We start from the raw sequence: 14,704 nt of genomic DNA on the forward strand, positions 1-14,704 counted from the left end.
CCACGTCGGGGAAACAGTAACGACTGAATGGAACGCGACCGTCTGCCAAGGCCGATGATTCAAGATATCTGGGCTTTGCAGTTTTTTAAACCAGTAGAAAGATAGCTCCCCAAAAGGGAAGCCTCTAAAAATTGTTGAGTTCTCGCATTTGTTTCTCTCCACGGAAATCTTTAGTAAAAGGCGAAAGATTTGTTCGATGTGAAGAGAAACCAGAGATAGTATTCGGAGTGCCAACGCCGCTACCCAGGCCACTCGCTCCAAACCCAAATCAGGGCGAGGGGCGCCCGGCCCGACCCAGCCCAGCGCCGCCGCGGGCTCACAAGCCCCGCAGACCCCAACAGCTCGGACCGGCCGCGGGGAGAGTCAGCGGCGGCGGATACCGGCGGATACCGGCGGGGTCCAGGCACGGACGCTGCGGCAGTGAGCGCTGGGTATGCAAATCAGACCAATGGTGATGAGCAGCTGGTAATGAGGGGGCAGTGAGGGGGCTGCAAGGCGAGGCGCAGACACAGCTCTGCTCACGGCCCCGGCCCTGGCAGTGCCCTTTGCGGTAACAGCATTCCCGCAACACTCCCAGAGTTCAGCTGTCCGCTCTTTCTCGGACTCGTCAAAGACTGCTTCTAGGGAACCTCGTAGTACTCAATAATAATATAATACGATTCTCTCATCTATTTTTAACCAGGAAGGCGATAGCTTCACCGAAGTGAAGCCTCAAAAAATTGATCGACACTCGTACTTGTTCCTCTCCACGGAAATCTTTAGTAAAAGGCGAAAGATTTATACGATCTGAAGAGAAACCAGAGTATGACTGTATCTCTCCTCTGAAACCAACCCACACCCAACTGTCCCTACTACAGACATGGCGAGACCCGTCGCCCCGCCACCCCTACACCTCCGGATGCTTCTCGGCGCCTCGGCCCCTTTCCCTCCTGCCGTACACGGCACAATTCCACTCTCAGACCCACGATCCCGGCGGAAAATCCTAAGGGGGCTGCGGCGCCGGCCCGCGGTGCACCCTGGGTATGCAAATCAGTCGAATGCTAGTGAGCCCCATGCTAATGAGGTGCCCGCGGCCGGCAGGGCCGGACACTGCCCGTCCCATAGGCGCGGGGATCGCTGCCCCCACCCGGCCCCGCCGTGGGTTGCCGGGCCCTGGGCCCTGCCCGCAGGCATTAGTGAGGTGACACGCGGGGCAGGCAGGACGAACCTGGCACAGGCAAACCCCTGACAATGGTCCCGTCCCTCCCCGGGCCGGGGGCTGAACTGGGGCCGCTGGACCTCTGCAGAGCAGCTCCAGCGCTGACACACGTCCAGACCCGGTCCCGGTAGCACCGGCCGCCGCCATCGCCCACCCCCTCCCCTAGAAGCCGCCGTGTTGCCCGGCAACGGAGCACGCCGCGCGCTGGCGGCCGGGTGACGTCAGGGCCTCGCGAGAGCTGGTCCCGCCAAACCCCTCCGTGAGGCCCCGCCCCCTTCTCTTTGCGCCAGTGCTGAACCATGGGTGAGTGGGGCTGCTCCGGGGCCAGGCCGCCATCCGCCGCCATCCGCTCTCCGCGCCGCCGTGCCCTGCCTCTACCCCTTACTGGGAGGCAGCGCGGGGTGCCGCCAGGCTGCATCGCTCGCCGTTAAGGGGGGCCGCGGCGGCGCTGAGCTGCAGGCCGGGGGGAGGATTTCTAGGCCCAACATGGCGGAGGGGCGGGTGACTTAGCCTGTTCTCGCCTTGCTGCAGGCCCCGGGCGCTGGGACCGTAGTGCTTGGGGCTGTAGAGGGGACGCTGCGGATGAGGTGGGGCGACTCGTAGGGGGATCCGTCAAGAGGGATCCGTCAAGAGGGATTGGGGGTGGCCTCGTGGGTGAATGGCGGCGGCGGCTTGTAGGGAAAACGGGGGTGGGGAACGATGGGGACATAGTCCTTATCGGGCCTCCGGAGCGGGCTGGGGAGGAGGGTTGTGTTGGAATGTCTTTCAGGGGCCCAGCAGGTGGGAGAGACAGGGGTTTCTTTTGATAGAGGATCTACCAGACTCAACGGAACATAAGGTGTCCCCTATGGGATGCCTGGCAGCTTGGGATGGGCATGTCCAATAGGGTGCCCGGCACATGAGGTAGGTTGGGAGGCTGCTTCCCCCAGGGGACGCCAGTCAGACACGGTGGAAGGAGTCTGTCTGCTGGAAGGGAGGAGGTCCTGGCGGATCTGAGTATCAATGATGAAGCTTCTCTTACTGCTGCATAAAGCTGAGTGCACTATGCGGATACCAACCTTGGAGAGCTGAGGACTCAGAACCGTGCCCTGCCATGGCCAGGTGAACTTCATGCCATGGTCTGACCACCCTCCTTTCCATTCAGGTATCTCCAGGGACAACTGGCATAAGCGCCGCAAGACTGGGGGCAAGAGGAAGCCCTACCATAAGAAGAGGAAGTATGAGTTGGGGCGACCTCCTGCCAACACTAAGGTTGGTGATTTCTCTTGGGGTGGGGTTAGGGTGGGAGGGCAACTGTTTTGTTTTGAGTTGCTGGTTATGTGCTGTTAGAGGCTTGAATTCATTATGTGTTTTGTGAGTGGTTATGTATCTGGTCTTGGAGGGGGATACTTTCCCTGGGGCCTGCGGGAAACAAATGATGGATTTTTGCAATAAGAGGCAATTGGAGTGATGAAACTTTCACCTTAGGTAGATGCAACAGACCGTTTTGGTCATTTACTGTATCTGCCAGTGCTGGGGCTTGTCATAGTTACACTGACCACATTGCCTTTGGGGGTAGGAGTCTGCTGGGCTCGTGCAGGAGCTGCACAGCCTTCCAGCACCAGTAACACCCTGGGGTTTGTTTCTGCCCATAGATTGGCCCACGCAGAATTCACACAGTGAGAGTTCGTGGTGGAAATAAGAAGTACCGTGCCCTGCGGTTGGATGTTGGCAACTTCTCCTGGGGCTCAGAATGTAAGTGCATTTTAAGGCTGATTGGGAAGAGAAAAATATCTTTTCTGTTTGTTTGGGCTTTGTGCTTTATTTTTTTGCTGGTCCCCGGTGCTGCTGCAGGGTAGGGCAGGGGGACAACAATGCAAGCATGGATTTATAGGCTGGGTTTGAACATCGTGGAGCTTGCAGTATTGGGTCTGAAGCAGCATGCATAGTGATGATAACTTTGACTGTACGTGGCTTTGGGAGACTCAGATGTCTGCTAAGCTCACAGTGATGGGAGTGTCATAGTTACACTGAGTGACATGCTTGCATTACCTTTTACTGGGGGCAAAAAACTAAATATTGTTTGTTTATAAATGCAACTGGTGGTTTTTGATGAACTTTGACTAAAAGTTAGGTGGTCCTGCACAAGAAAGAGAAGTGTTGAGGATTTTGTTCTAGGGCCACACCTCAGAAAAAAATCCTGTTACATGCAGTTCAGTTGATACTGCTTTGCTAAGCAAAAGCAGGGAGGGCAGAAACAAAAGGGGCTTCTGTAGTGTTTCCCCTGAGCTGAGCAAGGTGAGGTTTCTCTGAGTTACAAACTGAAGACCATGTGATTTGAACCTGAGCCTTTTCAATGTTACTCAGCATGACGGTAAAGCCAGCAGTTTCTGAGGTGATGTTTCAGTGGGCAGTGTGGTGTGAGGGAGAAAGGACACTCCTCCTTGTCTGTTCTGTGGTAAGTGGTGTCAGAGGCAACGGAGGTGAATGGGCTGAGTGTGCCCATTTGCAGAACAATAAATAAGGTACCTGAGCAAAGAGGAAAAAAACACCATGTGCCTGATCTTTGCATACGTGCAGGGCTGTGTCTCTGGGGTGGGCATCTGCTAAACAGTCAAATCTAGTGCTAGGACTGAATGTTTCAGGTGGGTCTTGAACAGGTGTAAGTTCCAGCTTCCCCTCAGTTTACTCATAAATCCTCATCCTATAAAAAATGGCTTCTGGTACGTGTTGCAGAGCAGCCCCATTCAACACTTCTTAGTGCAGTAACTCCAGGAAGTACATAGGGGACTGAGACCTGTGTGCAGTGTTAGTTGGCATCTGCTGAGCCATCTTCCAATCCAGACATTTGGTTTTTAACTTAGCAAGGCCATGGATCCCACTTTTTCCCTGGTATGAGTAATTTTCCAGATATGGGCTTCTGTCCTGGCAACATAAAGTTGGTCTAATAAAAAATAGAGGCATATCTTGATGAAATTTCATTCAGTGCCAGGGAATCTGGGGGACATTTGATGGGGTGATGAGCATGAGGTGGTTTGAGGGTATGTGTGAAATGCCCTGGACTGCATTCTCAGCTTGTCTGACCCCTGTAGGTTTGAATTCATACTCTTCTTTTGAAAGGCTGCACTCGCAAGACTCGAATCATCGACGTTGTGTACAATGCTTCCAACAATGAACTGGTGAGGACAAAGACCCTGGTGAAGAATTGCATTGTTCTCGTTGACAGCACCCCGTACCGCCAGTGGTATGAAGCCCACTATGCTTTGCCCCTGGGACGCAAGAAGGGTGCCAAACTGGTACGTCTGGGGTGGGTGTTTTGACTCCCTGCAGGGTCGTCTGCCCCACTAGAGGCAGTAGTTAGTGAGCTGTTGGGAGTGGACAGTGCCTGCCAGAAAGGTGGTTGGGTGCCTGTCAGTGATAGCAGTGGTTATCTGGGCTGCATTTCCATCAGCTCCCAGGACAAGCCTGACTATTAACAGTGTTCAGTACCCCCAAGCACTCTTGAGGCATCACACCCCTTGTGCACAAGGACCTGCCTGTCTGTGGTCTTCTGATGATGATACCTTTGTCCAGTTCTGCTACTGAAGGGAGAGTGATGACACGTCATGATGCTGAGGAAGACTTGGAAGTCGGGTCCTTGTGCTGGGGAATGATTGCTTTGATAAGAAGCTTGTGGATTGTTAAGTGAATTCCAAGTGTGTTTTTAAGTGTCCTTAGGCTATCTGGACCCATATTGTTTATTTTACTAAGATGCAAACCCTAAGTCCTTCAAAGTGTAGCACATGTGTAGCACTCAGTTTAAGGTTTGTCTTCTTGCATTTAAACAAAGCCTATCTTGGGCACTGTGCAGTTCAGGAGCACAGGGAGGGCTTGTAACCTGTCTGCCAGGACTTGCATCACACTCAAGCACTTTCATTTTGTCTGGAGAGGGAAAGGGCAATTTTTTTTTCTTTTTGAAGAGGCATTACCTCACCAAGGAAACCCTTGTGATTTCATGTATCTAAGGCAGCCTTCCCTAGGGCAAGGTGCTGTGTTGCCAGCAGTTACTCTAGTTAGCGACACTGGTTTAGAAGCATGCTTAACCTTGTCTTCACTTGTGGTCTGGATTTTAGACTCCTGAAGAAGAGGAGATTTTGAATAAGAAGCGTTCAAAGAAGATCCAGAAGAAATACGATGAGCGAAAGAAATATGCCAAGATAGCAAGTATTCTTGAGGAGCAGTTCCAGCAAGGAAAGCTACTTGGTGAGTCCATGGCAGCATCAACATGAGTGGGGATAAGGGAGTCAGGGCACAAACAGGGCTGGAGCGGATCACCTGGAATTCTAGGGGCTGTGATGAAGCTAATGGCAGGGTGAAGGCTATGGGGTGTTCTCCATAACTGCAGGAGTATCTTCTGGGTCTTAGGTGTAACTTGTTCCTTCTCCAGAGAGACCTGCCTCTGGCAGGAAGGGGAAACCTGTGTATGGAACTTGAACTGGTACATGTCCCACCCAGGCTCCTGGTTGGAGCCTTTGAGGACAAGCTCATACCTGATTGGCCTTTGAGAAAATTTATGAGGCTTGAGACTGGGAAAACAAGGAAAGACACATGGATTGCACAGTGTGTCAGAAAAATGTCCTACCAACATGAAACAGCTTTGACTGATTCCAAGTTCTGGCTAATAGTTGAATGTTCTGAAGTCTTCTGGTGATGAGACTTTTGTCCAGTTCTGCTACTGAACTTGAGTGATGACAGTTTGGAGATCTGAAGAGGACTTCGTTAGGGACTCAGCCCAGCAGAGCAGGGTACCACAGGAAGAGGTGCTGAAGCCAGCACCTAAAATGAGTGTGTCTGTTCTGACAGCCTGCTGGCTGTGCTCCCTTGGAAAGGCCTCATGCAGTGTTTCTCACTCAGTGTATGTGCTGGGGTCTGGAGTTACAACTTCTAACTGATGATTCCTCCTTGCAGCCTGCATTGCCTCCAGACCTGGACAGTGTGGCCGAGCCGATGGGTATGTGTTGGAAGGCAAGGAACTGGAGTTCTACTTGAGGAAGATCAAGGCCAGAAAAGGCAAATGAATAACAACTGTTCTGCCAAGAGAACGAATAAAATCAAGAGTTGTCTCCAGTAATGGGTTGTGTGCTCATTTGTGTGTGCAGGGGAGAAGGGATTTGTGAAGCTCCTCCTGCCTGTTAAATGGGGAGGAAGGAGGATCTCTCTTGGAATCCTTTGGCACTTTTCTGTCTTCAGGCAACCTCTCACACTGCTCTCCCGTAAATCTTAGTTCTAGGAAGTGACCTAATGGACTAAGTGGGTATTAAAAAAGAGTTGTCAGACTTGGGTCAACAGATTCCCACTGCTGAAACCTGCAAGCAAGTGGAGGGTGCAGATGTCTACTCCAGTAAGAGTTCTGGCTTTCTGGGAGCTGCTGGGGTCTGGCTGGGCATAAATCTCCCCTTTTCCTGGGGTGTGTGAGGTCAGCACATGCTACATTTAGGGTCTTGGAGTGAGGTTGGTGGCGAGAGGTTCCACTGGATCAGGTGAGGAGTGTACAGGCAGCAGCCCTGTGGCACTGTGTTTCTTAGATGGCACTTGGGCTGAGTGGCTGAAAACTCACTTTCCCCTCCAGTCTGCAGCTGGTACCTTCTGCCTTTGCTTTCCAGACCACATGTGGTCACATCTGGTTGGAGCCAGCAGCCCCTCTTGCCATGGCTTGGTGATCCCTGCATGGTTATACTGTTGCCTTTGGAGTTTGATATCTTTGAACTGCACTGGGCTGTACTGCTCAGTGACCAGCTGGTCTGTCCTTGACCTTCTTGGTCTCATCCCCAGTGCAAGATCAATTCCTCCTAGCAGAAGGGCCAGGCTCTTCTCATGGCCTGTCCCTTTCGAAAGCTGGGTACAAACTCCAGCTTTCTGCCCAGTCACTTGTGAGGTTGGAAAGCTGTTGTGAAGCAGTTTTTCCAGATGTTTTGGGTTATGTCCTTCCTTGGGGCTACTGTCTTAAAGCCAGGATGCATCATCTCTGTATCTAGTTGCCAAATGCTTTGTGCATTTGGGGTTGGGGTGAAGCTGGGAGCCCATCTGAGGACAGCCTGGGGACATGGGGCACACCAGGCTCACACATCTTGCACCTGCATGTGGACACACTGCACACTTGCCCCCACTTGTGCATTTTTACTAAAGTCTGACTTGTGAGACCCAGCCTGGAGTCCCCAGTGTAAGGGCATGGAGCTGTTTGAGCAAGTCCATAGAAGGGCAACAAAAGATGATCAGAGGGAGGGTTAGAGCAGCTCTGCTGTGAAGGCAGGCTGAGACAGCTGAGGTCGTTCACCCTGGAGAAGAGGCTTTTTGGAGATCTTACAGTGGCCTTCCAATATCTGACAGGGCTGCAGGAAAGCAGGGGGGAATTTTAACAAGAGCAGGTAATGCTGGGATATGAGGGATGGCTTTAAATTGGAAAAGGGAAGATTTAGGTCAGACATTGGGAAGTCTGAAGTATCAAGAATGGTGAGACACTGGCACAGGTTGTGCAGAAAAGTGGCTGCCTCTTGCCTGGGTGTGTTCAAGGCCAGGTTGGATGGGGCTTTTAGAACCTGGTGTACTGGGAGGTGTTCTGGCCCATGGGACTAGATGATCATTAAGGTCCCTTCCAACCCACCTATTCCATGATTTTTCCATAGAAGCCCTGGTGTCCCCAGCTTCACAATGCTTAGCTCTCAATTGCAGATGGTCCATGATCTTGCCCCAAGCAGAGCAGAGCTGTGGTGGTACTTCTGTCTCTAGTTCCTGAAAATGCAGACTCCCCCCTACAAACACCTTGTTCTTGGGGTTTTTTTTAAGTTTTCCCTGTGATGATCTGCCCTGGCTGCTGCATGTGGCAGCAGGAGGTGCTCGTGGGCTCAGGTGCCCTGTGCACTGTGGGTCCATCCTCTCCTGCTGGCAGGGAGCTGAGGTTTGTGCCACACATGGAGAGGCACAACAACCTCATCAGGAAGCTATGTCTGTTGCCTGGATGCCTGCAGCCACAGAGTTGTGTGCATTGGCACTGCCTTGCAGCTTGGGTCTGGATGCAACCAGACACTCTTGCAGTGTCTCAGAGCGGGACCTGGGCTGGGCACAACGTTTGCACAAGCACATTCCTTCTCCATAGTGATCTGGGGTAAACTTACTGCCTGCTTCCCAGAGGGTGGGGCAGGGGTGATAAAGGGCACTTGGAAGGTATATGTCACAGTCTCTTCCTCTTGAGGGTTTCTTTCCCCTCACCTTCCACCATGCACAAACAGGTTTTGGGGTGATTAGGGGACTTTGTACTGATGGAGAAACTGAGGCTGACAGAGCAAGTGTAGTTTAAGAGCAGGAACTGTAAACCTGGCCCCTGATGAGCAGGATTATAGCTAGTTCACCAATGCAGCCTCCTCTGAAAAGCACCCATGGGAGCAAGAGCAGTGTCTGTCACCCACAGGGGCCATGCTGTAGGTGTGACGGAATGGGACGGTGGCAGCCAGCCAGGGGTGTGTGGCATCTGACTTTCAGGCTGGCACAGGCTGTGGGACTTCATGTGGCTTGCCCACAGGGTGTATGGTTTCTGCTCTGGCCTTGGCATAGCCCCGTGGGTTTGCCCATGGAATTACCTGCCTGGGAGGAGGCGAGCCTGCCCCACGCAGAGCCTGGAAGGAAGGGGCAGGGGCTGCGGATAAGCACAGGTTTAGTCTGGATGGGTTTATGAGGTGCCAAGGCCTGGCTGAGGATCTTAGCCACTTCTGCAGATAGCTGTAAGGGCTGGATTTTTTAAAAAAGCTACTTTTCATATGATAAGCAGCTGGCAGTGAGGTCACTCATCATGAGTGCTGCTTCTTGCTTTGCTTTTCAGCAGCTTGCTCAGCTCCATGCAGTATTAACTTTGGGGTATTTTCACAGGACATGGTCCAACACAGAAAATGACCTTGTGGTTACTCTTTAACAGGTCCAGCAGTGGCCCAGAGGGTAGCAGAGGAAGAACAGGGCTGCCTTGCTGTGGGTAGATGGGAGATCTAAAGATGGCTTTGGGAAAAGTGGGCTTGTAGGAAGAGAATGTTTTAACAGCTCTGCTAATATTGTCAAGGGAAACACACAGCAGTCCAAGTGTGGGAATCCTCCTACAGGGGATGAAAGCAGTTTTTTTTTCTGGGTTTTGTTTATTTTGGCTTGGTTTGTTTTTTTTCTTGGCTGTATCACTTGGTCTAATACCCCACAACAGTCACTGGTATCAGCCCCTGGGGCTGTCTGTTCCCTTTTTGCTCCAGAACATGTGCACTCCTTGACAAATTCCAGATTCACCCACCAAGCCAGTGGGGTGGTTTGGGTCATTCCCCTTAGCATCCACAGGAGCTGAATTAAGGCTCCATGGGAATGAAGGGAAAGGAAGGAGCATTTCTCCTGGCAGCCCTGGGAACAAGACCTCAGGGTGCAAGGGAAGAGTCAGCAACCAAGGAGGGCTGCAGGGTAGTTCTGGAGCATGGATCAAAAACTGGACCTGGGGATGGCATGAGCTGGGGCCTGCCATGGTGCCCTGGGGTGATGGAGGTACTTAAAAGGCCAGCACCAGACCAGGAGGGAGCAGGGAGGAAAAAATCCCAGTGGAACACAAAACGGTGGGAAACATCTGTGAGTGACAGCGAGACATGCAGGGAGATCATCCCATTCTCGTCCCTGATCTGTGCTCGTGTTGGGGCTGAGTACTGCCCAGGGTGGTGGCTCGTCCCACCACGGGCTGCTGGAGGCCAGGCCTCCCTCCCCAGGAAACGCCGCTTCCTTTACCGGCGGGAGCTCCACGTCCTGCCCTGCCCGGCTCCCTCCCTTCCTGCCTGGGCACAGCGCCCAGTCCAGGCCCGGCACGGCTCCAGTGTGGAGCAGGGCAGCTACTGGGGCTTCCAGCCTGGGAAATGTCCTCCTGGGAAAGGGGGGACAGGGCTCAAGAGTGCCTGCATCCCCCCATCTTCCCAGAAGGGCTGGAGCACCCATGGATGAGAATTGCCAGGAGAGGGGTCTGTGCTGTAGGATGATTTACAACATCCCCAGCATCTTCCCTGTTCTCAGGAGCCTCTCAAGGCCCTGCCCCAGCCGGGAACTGTGGTGTTTACAGCAGACTGACACCTTCCCTGGCTGGGCTGTAAATCCCATGCCCCCATGCTGGGGCATCACCCAGGGCATGGGAGGGGAGATAGGGTAGGATCAACCCTCCCCCCCATCTCTGCACTCCCCTATGTCTCGTCAGCTAGGTCCTCACCACCCCAAACCACAGAGATACAGGGATGGAGCCACACAGCAAGGAGTAAAATGATTTATTGAGAGCTAAATCCTACAGGATTTGGCAGCACATTGGGCAGGGGGGCTGAACAGGGCCCCCTCCAGTGTTTCCCTGGTGCGTGTGCACCTCACACACCTTCTGATGCCCACCCGTGTGCAGTCCCTGCACATACAGCAGTGCATGTGCACCGTCTGTCTCAAGCCCCCACGCCATGCAGTGGGACATGTCAAGATGTGGGATGAGCAGCAGGCAGGGCCACCCCAGGCTTCCCCTGGGTGTCAAGCCCAGGGCACCCTGTCCACATGTGACACCCTCAACAGATCATGTAGACAGACCCAGATCCCTTTCATGTCCTCAGACCCTGTTCTCTGCCATCTCGCTCTGCTGGGAGAAGATGGAGGCCCTGGGTGATCAGTGGGTCTGGCACACATAGTAGTGTCACCTGGTCCCCAAAAACAGACATCTCCTCTCCACATCCTTCCTTGGGCACTACCAGCTCATAGGTCCCCAGACAACGCCAGCCTGCAGCAGGGTCCCCCATGCCCAAAGCACCCTGGCATCCCAACCCAGCTGCAGCACATGACAAGCGAGGGATACACATGGTAGTGTGACAGGGGAAGGGATGGGAATTTGGGGGTTCAGCTTTGCAAACAGCTACTGTAAGCCATGGCAGGGCAGCTCATGCCTCTCCTGCTCTGCTGGCTTTCACTACCACCTGGCTCCTGCCATCCTCCTGGCAAAGTGCTGGCATCAGTGCAGGTCAATGCTCTCGTACTCCAGTTCGATGTTGTCTGAATCCTCCAGCTCAATGCCAGGTACTAAATTGTAATAGTTGGTTGACTGGATCATGTACATCTTTTCCCTGTCAGCAGAGTCCTTTAGGACTTCACTCACGCTGACTGTGTCCACCTCTGGCTCGCTGCTCCCCAGCTCCTCTGCCCTCTGTGATGGGGTGTCCTGTTGCCTGCCCACTGCCCTGCCCTGCTGCCCTTTACGGGCTGGCACCTGGGAACAGCTGGAGGATCCCACCTGGATCTCCACTTCCTCATAGAGATCTTTGCTGCTCTCCAACAGGTCTGCAGAGGGCTGGAGCAGGACCTTGCTCCCCAGCAGCACGTTCTTCTCAGTCTCAGAGGGTACAGCAGGCAGTTCATAGGGGACGTAGTGGTGGGGTTCTGCAGGCACCGGAATGTCACCCCTCTCTGCTGTAGCTGTGTGGCTCTGGGATCTCCTCTGAATGCTGTAGTTGGTCTTTCTCTTCCTCCTGCAGAAGCACCAGGTGATGCTGACAAGAATGAGGAGAGGGGGCAGGCAGATGAAGAGGGCAGTGAGGTTGTGTGAGCGGCACAGCTCATCCCGGGGGATGCTTTGAAGGTCCATTCCGTGATACCGCTCTGGTGTGTGGCAGATAACCTCAGCAGCCAAGCTGGGCCAACCCTCCAGGTTGCTAAGAAAAGCACAGCTGCAGTCCCAGCTGTTATTGGAGAGCTGGAGTTGAAGCAGAGATGGCTTCAGGAGGCTGGTGGGAAGGATGGTCAGGGCATTGGAGCCCAGGTAGACCTCCTGGACCTGAGTTGATGCTTTCAGGAAGGACTTGGGCAGCTCCTGGAGCTGATTGCTGTCCAGATAAAGGATCTTCAAATTAGGGGCATCTTCCAGAAAACTTCCAGGGAGACTTTCCAGCAGGTTGTGACTTAAGTGCAAGATCTCCAAGGCAGGGGGGACTCCCTGTGCATTGGTGATATCTGTGATGCTGCAGTGCGAGAGGTAGAGCTCCCGCAGCCCTTTCACCCCTACCAGTGCACCCCAGTCCAGGTGGGTGATGTTGGAGCTGGTGAAGTTGAGGCAGCAGCTTTCAGGGAGTGGAGCTTCCTGGAAAGCCTGGAAGTCCATGGGCTCCGTGCAGTTGCAGCTTTGGGGTGCTGCATCGAGGGCAAGGCTGGCAGCGAGCAGAAAGCTGCCCCAGAGAGTCCCCAGCCCAGCACCTGCAGAGAGGGTAGAGGGGACAGGTGACCCCCAGGTGGGACCAGCCCTCCCCTTGTTCCAGCCCATCACAGCAGGAGGTGAACCCGCTTCTCCCTCCCCGCAAGGGAAGGGTCCCCGCAGCCCCCCGAAGCCACCTTCCAGGGCTCTCTGTCCCCGACAGCCCGGGGCTGTCCCACACCCGACGTCCCGCTGCTGCGGCCGGATGCCGCGGACAGTGAGCGACCCCCGGGGCTTTGCTCGTCCTCCCCCCCGTCCTGAGGCTGTGCTCGTCCCCCAGCCCCCGGGGTGCCCTGCCCGGCCTCACCTGCCACCGCACAACCCATCCTCCGGGGCCGCTCCGCGCCCCGCCGCGCTCCCCGCCGGGCGCGGCCGCCAGCTCCGCCTCGCCGCGGGGCGGCCCCGCTGCAGCCCGCCCCAGACCAGCCCCCCCCGGCTCCCCACGGCACTCGGTTCACCCTCAGCCCCTCTCACGTCCAACTATGGACCCTCCGATCGCACTGTGCGGTGGCAAATACGCCAAAATACGCCTGACCCCGGCCCCCTACAGTCAATCTGCCCTGCGTCCCCCTTTCCTCTTCCCCCCCCTCCATAAACCATAGCCCCCATCCCTCACCTCTCCTTCACCCAGAAGCAATCTCCACAACTTCCCCCAGTCTCCAATCCCCAATGTCTCCTGATTCCCTCCTGGCCCCCAAAAGCCGTATGTCACTCCACCCCGCCCATACTCCAGCATCAGCCCCCCTAAAACTCCTGGAGAAGGGCCAGGCTGGGATCTGCTGAGTTCCCCTTCTTCCTGGGTCAGGGAGAAGGCTTGGTTCCCACCTCTATACTGGGTGCAACTCTCAGCCCCACTGGGGAGAGGATGCTGGGTGTGCATGTTTGCAGGATGGGGACCAAAGGGGATATCTTCTGCAAATGCTGCAGCAACAAACCGTGCTCCAGAGATTTCTTCTGGGGAGCAGGGCCAGGCAAATCCCGGCTGCTGGGGTGGGACACAGGAAAGGGCCGGGTGGGCCCTGCGGGAAGGGAGGTGCCAGCCTGGGGGTGAAGACAGTTGCCAGGATAGGGTTGCAGGGCCCAAAGCTGGCACCCAGGGGCCAGAACCTGCTTACACTCTGCTTGGGGTAAAGCCTCCCCTGTTCCTGGGCCAAAGGATGAGCCAAGAGCCCCATTGCAGGAGATTTCAGAGGGCTCTCTGGGCCTTCAAGGGCTGGATCTGGCCTTCCAAGGAGGTACCTGCCAGCACTGGCATTTTATGTATCCCACAGATCCAAGTGCTTCTTTAATCCAGGGGATCCAATTCCTTTTATATTTCCTTTTATATTTTCCTTTTATATTTCTCCAGGCAGCTCTGGCCAGATAAGCAACTTCCACTCTGTGCATCATCAACCAGACCCTGGGGCAGATTGTCCTCCCTGGTACTGGTGCTGATGCTTCCTTCCCTGGCTCAGCTGAGGCACCAGTCACCTTCTCCCTCCTCTTCCTTGGTGGCTTCAGCCCTATGCTTTGCAGCAGCTCGCTGGGTGAGAGGGAGTGTCCAGTGGGAAAACCCCACTCCCAAAGGGGTCAGGGCTGTCACTCCAGTCCTGGGGAGCTACTCTACACTGTGAGGGTAGGAGGATCTCATGGGGTACCAGGCTGGGGTCAAGACAGGTCGGAGGATTGTGTGGGATGGAGATCCTGAAGCTTCTCTGGGCTCATGCAGTATTTTACCTAGATGGAATTTCCCTTCATGCAACTTGCAGAAGGTGCCTTTCCCCATTTTGCTTTACACCTTCCCAAAGAGCCTGTCTTATTTTTCCTGTAAATCCATCTAAAAAGCTGCAGGCAGCTGGGACATGACCACAGAGCTTCTCCTTGCCCAGGCTGGGCAGGTTGTTGATGTTAAAGCACACCTCCTCCCACGGCCCCAGCTAGGTGCTGGGAAAACCCCTGTCTGTGATGCTGTGGTGCTCTGCATCATCACAGACCCCAGATGCAGGTGGAGGGTGCTGCTCCTGAGCTCCATCCCTCTTGGAGAGGAGGTGCATCAGCCTCGGTGGGATGTGGGGTCCCTCAGCCTCAGTGGGATGTGGACTGTGGGGTCCATCTGTGCTCTATCACCTGGAGTTAGCAGGCATCAGATGTAGAACTCTTGTCTCTCACTGGTTACCACTGTGCTGCTGCAGGAGACCTTAGGGTAAGCCCCACGCAGGTCATGCCACCACCTCCAGGCATCTCCAGCACCCCTGGGTGCCTCCACCCACTCATTGCCTCCAGATGCTGACTCAGCT

The 14,704-nt window shown here is 54.6% G+C and overlaps 2 protein-coding genes and 7 non-coding genes across 9 annotated transcripts; 6 read left to right on the forward strand and 3 right to left on the reverse strand.

Moving 5' to 3' along the window:
- Window positions 1-103: 103 nt before the first annotated feature.
- LOC115598707 lies at window positions 104-218 on the reverse strand. The gene has a single exon (XR_003987847.1). It is a non-coding gene; the product is annotated as a U5 spliceosomal RNA (small nuclear RNA).
- A 473-nt stretch (window positions 219-691) lies between these two features.
- LOC115598718 lies at window positions 692-806 on the reverse strand. Its single transcript, XR_003987858.1, has one exon. It is a non-coding gene; the product is annotated as a U5 spliceosomal RNA (small nuclear RNA).
- A 613-nt stretch (window positions 807-1,419) lies between these two features.
- On the forward strand, window positions 1,420-6,287 carry RPS8 (ribosomal protein S8). The gene is made up of 6 exons (XM_030455094.1): window positions 1,420-1,501; window positions 2,343-2,449; window positions 2,833-2,932; window positions 4,298-4,473; window positions 5,290-5,419; window positions 6,125-6,287. Exons 1-6 carry the CDS (start codon window positions 1,498-1,500, stop codon window positions 6,232-6,234), a joined length of 627 nt encoding a protein of 208 aa, XP_030310954.1. The 5' UTR covers window positions 1,420-1,497; the 3' UTR covers window positions 6,235-6,287.
- LOC115598710 lies at window positions 2,192-2,276 on the forward strand. The gene has a single exon (XR_003987850.1). It is a non-coding gene; the product is annotated as a small nucleolar RNA SNORD55/SNORD39 (small nucleolar RNA).
- Window positions 2,638-2,741, forward strand: LOC115598713. The gene has a single exon (XR_003987853.1). It is a non-coding gene; the product is annotated as a small nucleolar RNA SNORD46 (small nucleolar RNA).
- LOC115598711 lies at window positions 4,725-4,797 on the forward strand. The gene has a single exon (XR_003987851.1). It is a non-coding gene; the product is annotated as a small nucleolar RNA SNORD38 (small nucleolar RNA).
- LOC115598712 lies at window positions 5,858-5,929 on the forward strand. The gene has a single exon (XR_003987852.1). It is a non-coding gene; the product is annotated as a small nucleolar RNA SNORD38 (small nucleolar RNA).
- A 645-nt stretch (window positions 6,288-6,932) lies between the features above and the next one.
- LOC115598721 lies at window positions 6,933-7,063 on the forward strand. The gene has a single exon (XR_003987861.1). It is a non-coding gene; the product is annotated as a small nucleolar RNA SNORA35 (small nucleolar RNA).
- A 3,625-nt stretch (window positions 7,064-10,688) lies between these two features.
- LOC115598659 (chondroadherin-like protein) lies at window positions 10,689-12,792 on the reverse strand. Its single transcript, XM_030455270.1, has 2 exons — window positions 12,736-12,792; window positions 10,689-12,430 (listed from the first exon to the last, which is right to left on the reverse strand). The coding sequence occupies exons 1-2, from the start codon at window positions 12,752-12,754 to the stop codon at window positions 11,196-11,198; spliced, it is 1,254 nt and encodes a 417-aa protein (XP_030311130.1). The 5' UTR covers window positions 12,755-12,792; the 3' UTR covers window positions 10,689-11,195.
- Between the last annotated feature and the right edge of the window lie 1,912 nt (window positions 12,793-14,704).

The sequence above is a fragment of the Calypte anna genome, chromosome 8 (genome assembly GCF_003957555.1).
Source record: "Calypte anna isolate BGI_N300 chromosome 8, bCalAnn1_v1.p, whole genome shotgun sequence".
In the NCBI taxonomy this organism is placed as follows: Eukaryota; Metazoa; Chordata; class Aves; order Apodiformes; family Trochilidae; genus Calypte; species Calypte anna.